The 12330-nt window shown below is 43.9% G+C and overlaps 1 protein-coding gene across 2 annotated transcripts; it reads right to left on the bottom strand.

Annotated features, from left to right (window-relative positions):
• Positions 1–1713: 1713 nt before the first annotated feature.
• SFR1 (SWI5 dependent homologous recombination repair protein 1) lies at positions 1714–6095 on the bottom strand. 2 transcript variants are annotated; one of them, XM_075534408.1, is made up of 4 exons: positions 6025–6095; positions 5012–5129; positions 3829–4245; positions 1714–2381 (listed from the first exon to the last, which is right to left on the bottom strand). In XM_075534408.1, exons 2-4 carry the CDS (start codon positions 5105–5107, stop codon positions 2190–2192), a joined length of 705 nt encoding a protein of 234 aa, XP_075390523.1. In that variant the 5' UTR covers positions 5108–5129; positions 6025–6095; the 3' UTR covers positions 1714–2189. The 2 variants fall into 2 exon arrangements, with proteins under 2 accessions (XP_075390523.1, XP_075390524.1); XM_075534409.1 differs by having other exon boundaries at positions 5889–6027.
• Positions 6096–12330: the final 6235 nt, after the last annotated feature.

The raw sequence follows: 12330 nt of genomic DNA, 5'->3' as shown, positions 1-12330 counted from the left end.
AATATACTTTTTACACCAGTACAAAGTCTAGGTGCCATCCTCATGCTTATTCATAAATATGGTATTCGGTAGTTTTTAAATAAATGTACCTCATTAAAACACAAACGTTAAACTCACTGCCATCAGGTTGATTCTGATTCATACCAGCCCTGCAGGCCAGGGCAGAACTGCCCCTGGGAGTTTTGAGCAGCCAGTGGGACCAGCTTCATTGGAATCCTCACTACCAACCTCCATCTGCTTCCACCACCTTTTCCGGAATCAGTTCAACCTACGTTGTAATTCTCACAGTAGCCATGTGAGGGAGACTCCAGGAAGCACCAGTCCCCCCCCCAGTAGACAGCCTCTGAGGACTAGGCCAGTGCCACGCATTGTCTACCAGGATGCCAACATCACCACCAAGGGCACTGCCTCCCCTGCCACATCAAGGCCCTGTGGCAGAGGAACAGGCAGTGGTGGAGGCTGACAGGTTGGCACTAAAATGATATACTCCCTATGAGGCAGGCTCCGGGAAGGCTGGATTCGACCTCTCAGGTTCACGGGAGAAACCAGTGGCAATGGTAGTGTCTAGACGACAAAGATGGGGAGGACAGCGGGTGGGTAGGGACATTCAGGGTTCTGCAGAAAAATGGGAGACAGCGAGAGGGAGACTTCCTTTAAGGAACTGGCCCATCTGCTTGTGGGGACTGGCAAGTCAAGCATCTGTGGAGGCGGCCAGCAGGGTGGGAACCCAGGCAGTTGGGGTTGCAGCCTTGAGGCATCATTTCTTCCTCTTAGGGAAGCTGTTTTTACCCTTTAAGGCACCCACATGATCAAGGGTCATCCCCTCTACTCAAAATCCACTGACTGGACATGTTAACCACACCTACAACATGCCTTCACAGCAGCACCTACATGCGTGCTGGACGGTAGTATTAGCTATCGTACTAGAGCACTAATCGGACACATGAAACCAGCTATCACAGACACTCAGAATGGACACGAGAACAGGGTCCCAAGGTCCCTCTTGTGTGATAGTGAGGGGGCTATTAGATCAGGGAGAAGGGGCTGGGTGGAAAGTGTAGGGAAGGCCTCAGAGTGCTGGCTATTTGCCAACCTGTAGGGAAGTACTTTTCTTCAAAAGTACCCGCCGACCCACCTTTAGTAAGTTTTTTGCTTTTAAAAGAACCCAAAAGGAGGAAGCCTGGAAAGATTAATTTAACCTCCATCATCTCTGCGTTTTCTATAAATGCACACATTATCCGTAAGTTCAACAGCTTTGCTGCCCCAGGTTTAACATATAAATTTCATCCACAAAAAGACGGGTTTTCTTTCCCAAACTCTCAACTGGGCTAAAAGTTAATATTGTACAACCTGGCAGTCAGAAACTCAAGCCTGTGGATGGGGCGTGTGTCTGAAGGGTACCGCTGTGAACTGGGTAGACATTCTCCGGGTAATCTATTTCACAGCTAACACTGGAAAAGTAGATGCAGGAAGCCTGAATGCCAGGAAGCCTTGATGTGGGAAATGATCTGTCCTTTTTACAAGCAGCAGATGGCCATCACACTATATGAAATGGATACGAGAAAGGACTTCAAAGAGGCAGGGAAGAATATAATTTGGAACATATGAGCTAGATTATCTGCATCCAGATGGACTATGGAAAAAGGCATGCACCGAGGGAAAGAGGTAGGCATTGTTAGAACAGCACTTTAAGACCTGTTTAGCTTTAGATCCTAAGTTCCTAAATTTATTTGACCTAACTACCTCCTTTACAGAAAAAAAAAATTACTCAGTGTCCCCCTGGCAATAAACATTCATTTCAGCTCATGATCCAGGGCCTGGACCATTCCAGCGTTCCCCCCCAGGGGGCAGTGCTACCCACTTTGGAAGACAGCTACCAAACAACTAGACCATTTATTAACATTTGAAATTAAATCTTTTTGCTATAATAAACAACTATCAAAAAGGATTCCAGAAATTGTCCAACTTATTTTTTAAACATACTTAATGGCATTTTGATTACATTTCTTTAAATGTCCAGTTTTCTTTGGCAAATTTATACAAATATTAAATTTCAAAATATGAAACATTAGAACTTAGTTTATACTTATGTAACCATTATGTAACAGAGTATCCCCAATGGTAGACACTGTCCCTTTAAAAGCTATAAAGCACCTTCTTTAGGTTGTCACTGTCACAGAAAAACTGAATTAAACACCTATAAATTCTTCTTCGCTTCTGTTGTAGTGTAGCAAGTGATCATCTAACCCATAGTGGTCTATCAACTCCGTCAGGCTTCGTTTCTTGTTCTCCTCAGACATAGCTGACTGCAACTCATAAAGCACCAGCTGGCTACAGCTTCTCCACTTCTTTATCAGCAACTGTATATGCGACAGGTCATTCTGAAACAGACAAGGAGGGGGGGAGGTTTCAAAGCCAAACCCACATCCTCTGAGACGATTCTGACTCAGTGACGACGCTATGTAGTAGGGTTTCCAAGAGTGTAGATCTTGATCAGAGCAGACAGCCTCATCTGTCTCCCACAGAGCAGCTGGTGGGTTTGAACCACTGACCTTGCAGCTAACCGCCCAATGCCTAACCCACAGCAGCATCAGGGCTCTTTATAGCTCTAGACTAGGTATATATGACTGTATGTCAGTTACTGGGTAGTCATGCTGCTCTTTGCACATAAAAGTTCAATCAGTTGGTATGTGTGTATGTTTAATGACAAACACATCTGAGCATGAACATAACGTTGACCCATAGAAAAGTGAGATGTACTAAATCAATGGTTCTCAACCTGTGGGTTGAGACCCCTTTGGGAGTCAAACCACCCTTTCAAAGGGGTCACCTAAGACCACTGGAAAACATATTATAATTCATAACAGTAGCAAAATTACAGTTATGAAGTAGCAACAAAAATAGTTTTATGGTTGGGGTCACCACAACACGAGGAACTGTATTAAGGGGCCATGGCATTAAGAAGGTTGAGAACCACTGTGCTAAATAAAATTACAATTCAAAGGGTTGAGTTCTATGGTTCAAGTCCTGAGCCATCCTTATCCCAGATCATCCACAGGGCAATAGCTATGGAGCGAAGCAATAATATAGGCTTTGGGAAAATCTTTTCAATATTACAGCTGTACTTTAAAACAAAGTAGCGTTCAAAATTTATTTTCAACATTCAAAATCTTAAAACGCCCAAGCAGGCTTATTTATAAAAAGTCTAACATCCAAGAAAGCAAATGAGATAAGCTAGCCCACCATTTGCTCCACAGTGCTGGGGGAAACGAGCTCTGGCATAGATGTGGATTACCCAGACGGCAGTCATCTCCTTCCTAATCTGCCAGCTCTAATTCAACTTACATGAACTGAAATGTCAAATCTCACACAAATCTCTGTTTTCTTCCACAGGATGCCTGGAAGTTTCATTATTTGAAGGAGACATGCCATGGTTACTAAAATTACTTTTCATTGTATTGCATGGACCACTTTTAGCTTTTTCACTCACTGTTAACTGTCACTTCTGTCTCCTTGAGGCCTACACTAATAGTTATATTTCTAGTATTTCGATTGGCTAGAAACCAGAGATAAAAGTTCCAGCTGATTATGAAATAAAACCCAAGTGGTCAGCTTTAGCTAGGATTTTGGAAAGGATGCATCTGGTCCTTCTAGACATCTTCCTCTCTAAATCTCAGCGCTAACATTATTCGAAACCAGATTTATAGACACTTGGCTTGTGGCTTCATATGCTAAAAATAAGGTTTTCTGTTGTTGAGAACAGAAAATTATCTTCCTGTAATCTAACAATGAACAAATTTTACACAATGTTTCTGAAGTTCCTCTCACCTTTGATCTATACATTTTGACTAGTTTTAGCCTCCGAAGAAAGTCTTCTTTCTCCTGAATCTGCTTCACCAACATTGCTCTTTCTCCCTGTACCCCTCCTGGGGAGGGAAGGTTCTCGTGGACAGAATCATTTTGGCGAGCACTGCTTGGCCCACCATCAAGTGGCGTAGCGTCCCTTGCACTGATCTCCTCGATGGCATTGTTCAAGTGTGTACTTTCTTCACACTCACTGCCTCTGTGCTTCACACTTTCTTGAAATCCCAAACAGCTTTCATGTGTTGAAGAGATGGTCTTGTCTGAGAAACTCTCATCTCTTTCTTCATCCTCTACTTTCAGGCGTTTGACCACGGTGCTGTAACAGGAATGAAATGACGATCTTGTTCTTCTTAATCGTTCCCTGAGTGTTGCACTCATAGGCTGAAAAGGCACAAAATGTTCTTGGTGTTACAAAGTTAACTAGACATAAAGGCCTTGCATTTCTATAGTGGTTGTTGTTAGTTCTTCGGTGGTGGCTGGTGCCCTCCAGTTTCCACCCTACAGGGCGACCCTACACAATAGAGTAGAACTGCTTATAGGATTTTCAAAGCTGTAAAGCTTCACAGAAGCAATAGGTTCTTTTTTTCCCCTCCCCTACATTATGACTGGTGGGTTTGAACACGGAAGTGCTTACCCATCATTGCCAGCAGGGCTCCTCATTTAATAGACGCCACTAAACAGCTTCCTGTCGCCATGTAAGATCCCATTACAAAAAAGCTTACATTCCCTGATGCCCCCTTGGTATAATCTCTTTTTTACTTTAGCAAGATCAATATCCTTTTAAAAGGTTGGGCAGGGCTTCTAGTAGTCATGGACATGTGTTGGGCAGCTTTCTAGGTGCTTCCGAGTGACAAAGGAAAATGCCTAGATCCCGCTACCAACAACCTTCTAAGGGCAACACTGCATATACCCAGACTTCTCCTACTTGGGAGTGAGGAAAATGACTGATTCAAAAAGAAACAAAATAGGAGGGGGAGGTAAAATGTTAATCTCAGAATAAACAGCTAAAACTGTTTCATATTTAATATATTTTCTTGGAATGTAACACATTATGTTAATTAACCATCTTCAATAGACTTCAAACCACCACTGCCACCACCCTTAGGAACACGGATTGGATCCAGCTGGACGAACTATGATTTCATACTTGCTTTCCTGAACTATGTGTATGGGGAGATGGCGGGATCTCACAGGCCTGTGGCGTGCTGGGTGACGTCAAAGCTGGGTCTGACGGCCTTTCCATCTTGAACGTGAAGCCTTGAACTCTAAGAAACAGAATCACAAAATGATTATCTGATTACGTCACCCCTCTCTATAGTCCCCCATTTTAAATTTAAGAACTTAGGGGTTGATGTACATTAACGAGTGCAATTTCCTCAAATTTCTCTTCACTGTGATTAGTTCAAATAACCCTGGGGTTGGGCAACTAACTGCAAGATCAGCAGTTCGAAACCACCCAGTGCTGTCAACAGCGTCCGTCTAGGAAACCCACAGGGGCGGTTTACTCTGTCCTACAGGGTCGCTATGAGTCAGCATCGACCCGATGGCGATAAGTTTGTTTTTTGGAGTGATTAGTTCTTGCTCTTTCCACAACACTAATTTCCCTTGAACTCGCCTATGCACACCTAGTGTCTCATTTAAAGAGGCCTACTTGTTTTTCTCTCTTCAAAAGTGGCCACAGCGGGGGGTGGGGGTGAGGATAACGAATTTAGACAACCAAAATGTCCTTAGTTTGGGAAAGCCAGCTTCATAGTGACGAAAATCAAACCAAATCCTCGACCTCAAACTTGACTGACACAGACACACAGCAGTGTGACCCTTGGAGCGCCGGGGCGGCGATCGGAGCCCCTCCAGGGCTGGCGCATACGCACACTGCCAGCTCTCAGTGACCCCACAGGACAAGGGGAAGGGGCTCCACGCACGCCCGTGTGGGTCCAGTGGAAGTAGCAGAGTCCCGACGAGGAGGGTTGACTAGTTTCCTCAAGCAAAGATATCCGCTTGATTTATCCTGACAGGAAACCCACCCTAGCCCTGAGGGACCCCAGTCACGAAGGGAAGCTGAAAGATCCCCCGGCCGCCGCCGGAAGAGAATTCAAATCGACCCCACACGAGACCCCAAATAAGTCCATCTTGCCGCCCCTTTGCCGCCAAGCACTGTACCTCCTTCCGCCAGGCCCGGCGCGAGCCGGGAGCGCACGCAGCCGCGACGCAAACCGCACGCCCCCGGGGGCGGGGCTGCGCGGAGGCGGGAGAGACTCGCGATTGGACAGATCGCCAGGCGCGCCGAGTTCCGCTGCACGCTGGGCCCGAAAGAGGCGGGCTTGTCTGGGCGCACGCCCGAGGGCCACACCCTCCAGGGGGCGGGGGACTATAAGGCGGGGCCTCGAGAGAGGCGGGAGAGAGACGTGATTGGTCTGTTTGACTGACGCGATCTGCTTGGCTCCTCCCCAGTGCCCGAGAGCAGCGGCCTGCGCGCGCGCTGGGGCCGCCCTGGCTCGCTGTGGCGCTTGGGTTCACGGAACCGGACATCCAGCCTGAAGGCCATTTGCTGCATTTCGAGGCTTTCATTCCCTTCTTTTTCACACTAAAAGCCTTTCCTCTTCCTTGAGAGGCCGCTGTTGACTCTATGTTAAATTTAAGTCTATAAGCCTATAAGCTGCCTTGGATAATTTCATAATTAGCATTTTATCCAAGAGCCCCATTTCTAGCCTTAATTGATGCCGCAAACGCGGCTGTCCTGTCACCAGGACTTGGAACCCGAGAAAAGGGTCGTCTATTAATTTCTTGGGGTTCAATACAGGTAGCAGAACAAGTTAACTTTGGAATGTAGGTCTAGGCTCCTCTCCTCTGTGGCCATTGCGGAATAGCGGGCATCCTAGGGTCGCTGTGAGTCAAAACCCTCTGGCAGTGGGTTTTGTGTCCCTGGTCTCTTTCAGTCTGAAATAGCATCTCCATTTCCTGTGTTGTGGTGTCCTGTTGCTAGCCACAACAGAGTTAACTGAATGGGGTGTAGCGCAGGGCTTGGGGGAAGTCCGTGTAGTGATGTCTGACTGAGTCACCTGCCAGTTGGGAATTGTAAGGGAGCGATGCTTTCAGCCCCATTGAATGCCTACTTCAAACGTTGGCATGGCCTCTTTACGAACGTCTGAACTCCTGAATACTTGCTTCATGGTATATTGGTGGTGGTGGGGGGGTGTTTTTAAGAAAAAAATATCACATTCTAAGATTGCTATTTATAGCATAAATTCCAAAGTAATGGTGATGCTCAGAAGTAGCCAAAGTCCAGAAGGAAGTCACCACGTCTAAGCAGTCAGATATAAATATAACACCAAGACAATGCAGTGGTGAAGGGCATAGATGTTGGAATTAAATTGTCTAGGTTCAAATCGTGGTTATATCACTTCACGAACTTTTTAGCATAGCATCTCGTGCCTCAGTTCTCTCATCTATAAAATAGGGTGAAAGAACCTTGGCGATGGAAGGATTAGACAAGAGTTCAAGGACAGCATTCCATTTCTAGCCTTTGTATCCATTTGAATCCATTTCTAAGAACCCCTTGGTAGTTGCTTTATGTATGCAGATATGCTACTCCCAAATGGATTCAAGGAGATTTATCACATAATCCTTTCACTCCTTGATTTATCTCCTCCCCATCCCCCCCTCAAAAAAAGGCCACAGATCCTTTTTTGGAAGCCCCTGGTCTGTACGCTCCCTCACATTTTTAACTATGATTAGCAGAAAACATTTGACCCTCGCATGCAAGTACCCCTAGATTTGTTGCTCATAGAATACGTAAAATGAATTTCCACAGGAGAAGACAGAACTCATGACTTGTGATACAGGCATTATGCATCTCCTCAAGCCACAGGTCTCATTCTATACATTTATTTCTGCCATTACTCATCCCCTGGCATCAGTTAATCTGACTGAAAAAAGCAGAATGATTTGTCCGGACACTGAGAGCACAATGCAGACGCTGCATATTCTCTTAGGCCTTGAGGCGTAAGGGTGGGTTGTTTTTGTGGTTCCCTAAAGTCAGCTGCTCCCAATTCCTTTTATCATGACGCTCTCAGCTTGAAGCTCTGTTTTTACTGGTTGCATAAATGAAAAATGTCTTGAAATGTTCTGACTTGCTTAGTATTATGTGAACTGGCTTATTAAAATGAAATGGCTTTGGCCACATTCTGAAAGAATTTCAGAACAAGTACCCAGAGGAACCTGTCTTTGAGAAATGGGCATATTTTGACCCACATCTCCTGACTTTCCTGAATTTTGAGGAATAAATGCTCTCCCAGGCATGAGTTTGTATTTTACTGATTCCTTTCATATACCAACCTGGAAGCCCACTTTTCACCCTTAAGGGAGCGCAAAGGATCTGAACTCTGTGCCGGTTGTTGTCTCGCAAGCATACTGCATGTTGGGTGACAGACGTCTACTGGCCTGTGGGATTCAGTGCTTCTGAGATGGGACATCAATGTTCATAGGAAATTTTTCAGATTAGGGGGGAAAAAAACAAAACTATTGTATTGAGTCCAAAGGCAACGACTTCTTATCCTACATTAGAGAGAGCCATTTCAGCAATAGAATTCAAGGATAATAGTAATTAATATGAAGCTAAGCCACACTTTGTGTGTGCACATCTGTGTGGTGAAATCTCAATACCCAAGGCTACTGTTGGCCACTTTATTACTCATCGGGGAGTGGTAAATGCTTCTTCCATTCTTGTCTATGATTATTGTTGGTGGAAGGATGACATAGACCTAAAAACCTTTATGAGGTTTTTTTTTAGGGGTTTTCTTTTCTTTTTGATAGGAAAAATAAAGCAGTGAGTAATTTTTTTTCTGACTTCTGCCCCCTCCTCTCTTTGTCTCCCCTCTTCTCTCTTTCTACACACACATACATAATACTTTCAAGCCACAAAGCAAACTTTTGTTTCAGAAAGCTTTTTGGTATGTATGTTTTACTGTTTGGATTTAGGTTCATCTTTTTAAAAATCTTAAATGTAATCCCAGGGCTTCCTAAAACTCATATAATTCATTGACTTTTCTGCATAGATAGGAATTTTGGTTACATGTAGACATAGCTAGATGCATCTTTTAATAAAGATATAAATATACTTTTAAAAGTAGGATTTAATCCCACTTGAGTGAGAATGTATACAAAATCCAAGTGAGTAAATTTTTTATGATGATCAGAATTTTTATAATACAATGATTATATTTTTAATATAAACTAGGAAAGTGGCTTTGTAGAATGTTTCAAAACTAAAATTGATAGTCTTCTAGCACTCACCTGAAAATCCTTTCAATTCTTTAACTTGGCTTTCAATCGTTCTTAGAACATTCACATGTAAGAAAACTCTGCAGCTTTCACTGCAAATCCAAGTGACATCTTGTGTAAGTGTGCATTGTAAAGTGGTGTCTTAGGGTTCTTTCGTCTTATACATTTCCCTTTGGGTGTAAGAGGCTAATGGTGCCTATCCCTTTTCTCTGTTGCCTGGGATCTTACCCAGAATTCCATGTGTACTTGCTTCTTCTAGAGACAGTTGAAGAGAAACAGTGGCTTAGTAGCAAAGGGTCAGCTTTGTTGGTAAGCTCTGTAATGTCCGTTAGCCAAGATAAGCAAAAGAGGATTTCCTTTTAAACTCTAAGCTGGAAGTGGCCCTGACTTAGCTATATACTATGCTTGAGAAATTGCCTCACTGAACAAGATGGTTACTTAAAATATGAGCATGGTAATCAATGGTGTTAGTTTGATTTTTTTAAAAGCAAAATCCTTCCTGTATCAGGCAACTAGAATGTTGATTGGTAACCAATATTCAGGATAATGTACTCAGCCAGCGTCCAAAGAGCTCCCTTCACTTCAAGTTCCTTTTATTCCGTGAGCTCTGGCATTTTGTCAAATCCATTAAAGAGTACAGAAGGGCGGTGATTCACTGTTATTATTGGGTGTGTTCCCTCGGAGAAGAATAGGGTGATTCAGGTTAGGTGAGTGATGCAGTGGGTGGGGCCAGGGTGAGTGTGGGGGGGTGGGGGGTGGGGGGGGAGGCAAAGAAATGGAACTGTGGAAAGGGAAGGGTAATAAAAGTCTTGCTCAGGGCCACATCTTTCTCGGGTTCTTTATTGACCCAGCAATGTCGCCCTGCTTCCATTTGGAGGGGAACAGAGGCATTAGATGTCAGCAAATCCTTAAGCAACAGAATATGTCTTGTAATCATCTTTAACCACGTGCAACTTTGAGAGATAACAACCCCCACGATAATTTCACAGCATTGAAATGTTTGAAGCGCCGGAGGGGGTGGGGGAGTGAACTCCGTTTTCTACCCTTCCCCTTCATTACAGTTTCAGTCTTGGGTGTATTAAAGACTCCTTCAGAATGTTTTTTCAGATGGAGGAGGAAGGCTGTCTACGAGGGTCAGTAAAATAAGGGTGTTAGAGACCATTCGTCCATTTCTGGAACACAGCTGACCTTTTCTGGAACACGGCTGACCTTCTGCACTTTCACCAGCTGATACACTCTGATGATACATGGACCCCAAAGAAAAGTCTGAGAAGTAGTCTAACCAGAACTTTTTAGGCAGTGTTCAGGATTAAAATGCAGTATCTCCCCCACCACTCCACCAATCACAAAACAAAACGTGTGTCTCCCCTCCATAAATCCATGTAAAATGTCTTAGATTTTCACCATCCTTCTTTATGGGTAGTACTGAATTAAAAGATGCCAGAGATTGACTTGAGCTAAGGCACTTCTTCCTTGATCCCAGCTCTCCCTCTTATGGGGAATGCCACAGACCCTCACTGGACAAATTATATAACTGTTTTTGATAGTGAAAATATATTTCCCTTGGATAAGAAATGAAAAGCAGCACAGACTGCAACTACATTCAACTTGATAATAGTTCTCACTAGCTATTTAGACTTCCTTAGATCACGACTAACACAGGTACTGATTCTTCTCTAACAATGTAACCTTTAATTCCAAGTACTCCCGGTTCTCTTATCCCTCCCAACCTTCCTCTCATGTGCAACTTCATTTACTATGATAATAGCATCTGTCAGGAACCCACGTCATCCCAGTGACTTTTCATTTAATCAAATGCATCAACTTGACATTTTCAAAACTTTTTCATCTAATGTTCCCAAGGGGTAGAGAATTGTCTCTGACATTCTGTGTTGTTAGGTGATTCTACCTTATAGTGACCCTGTGGAATACCTCATAGAGCTTCCTGTGTTGTAATCCTTGCAGGACCAAATCCCATAAGGAGCTCTGAAGGTGTAATGGGTTACCCATTGAACTACTAACCCCAAGGTTTGCAGCTCAAACCCACCTGTTTCTCCTTGGGAGACAGATGAGACTTTCTATTCCCGTTAAGATTTACACCCTTAGAAACTCATAGGGGCAGTTCAACACTGTCTTGTTGGGTTGCTATGAGTTGGAATCCACTCGAGGGCAGGGAGTTTGGGTTTTGATTTTTCTCCTGAAGAGTTGCTGGTGGTATGAACCAGGATTTGGATGTAGTCTTCATTCCAGTTGGACCATCTGCTGAGAATTTGCATTTCTATCCACATTTTAACAAATCTCCAGTGGCTCTTACATATACTTAGGAATCGTGTTCATGTAGATTCTGATTCAGTATGTCTGGGGTAGAAATGCCAAATCTCAGCAGGTGGTCCAATTGGAAGTAACTCCTAGGAATCCCGGATTTGAACAGCCAACCTTTCCACGAGCAGCTGGGCACGTACAGGGTGTGCCACCGGGGCACCTTCCAACATGCCACGGTGCCTCAGAGTGATTTTAGTCTATCTGCCTTGTACACTTTCTCCTTTTCCTAACACTCCATTGTGACTTGAAATGATATGCCCTTCTCTGAAGGCTGGATAATTAAAACTGAAGTCTATATTGTCTAAGCTCTGCTGTGAGTGCAAATCACACCACGTACAGGGATAACACCCACCAGTAAATATGATCCTCTCGGGTTTTTGAAAGAAAGCCTTTCTGTCTGGCAGGCAGCACCCCATGATACCAAGACGATAGGTGTGAGATTTGGAGGGCAGGCAGCGAGTCACATTCACATCTAGTTTTGATGACCACATGTGTTAAGCAGTTCCTATGAATCTATGTTTCTAAAGTGTTCATGGTTTGTTGTGTGTCGTTATTGTTGCTGGCTGGCAGCGTCTGAAATGCCTCCCCCGCCTGTCAGCTGCAGAAAGAGGGCATTTTAAACCTGTACGTACATGTTTAAGATTCTTGTAAAGCTGCCAAACTGTTAATATAACAATAATTAGCATACAGCTTGTGCAATTAAACTACCCTAACAGGAATGAATCAGTGTTTAGCAAGATGCTCCTCTTAAAAAAAAATTTTTTAAAGCCCCTTTCACCATGAACAGTGTCACTCAAAGAGATAAAATGCTGCCCTTGTTTTGTTTGGCCAGTAATTGTCCACAAGGCTAATAATTTTCAATCA

The sequence above is a fragment of the Tenrec ecaudatus genome, chromosome 16 (assembly GCF_050624435.1).
Source record: "Tenrec ecaudatus isolate mTenEca1 chromosome 16, mTenEca1.hap1, whole genome shotgun sequence".
Taxonomy (NCBI): domain Eukaryota; kingdom Metazoa; phylum Chordata; class Mammalia; order Afrosoricida; family Tenrecidae; genus Tenrec; species Tenrec ecaudatus.
The sequence above is the reverse complement of the archived record's forward strand: the minus strand, read 5'-3'. Positions and strand labels throughout refer to the sequence as shown.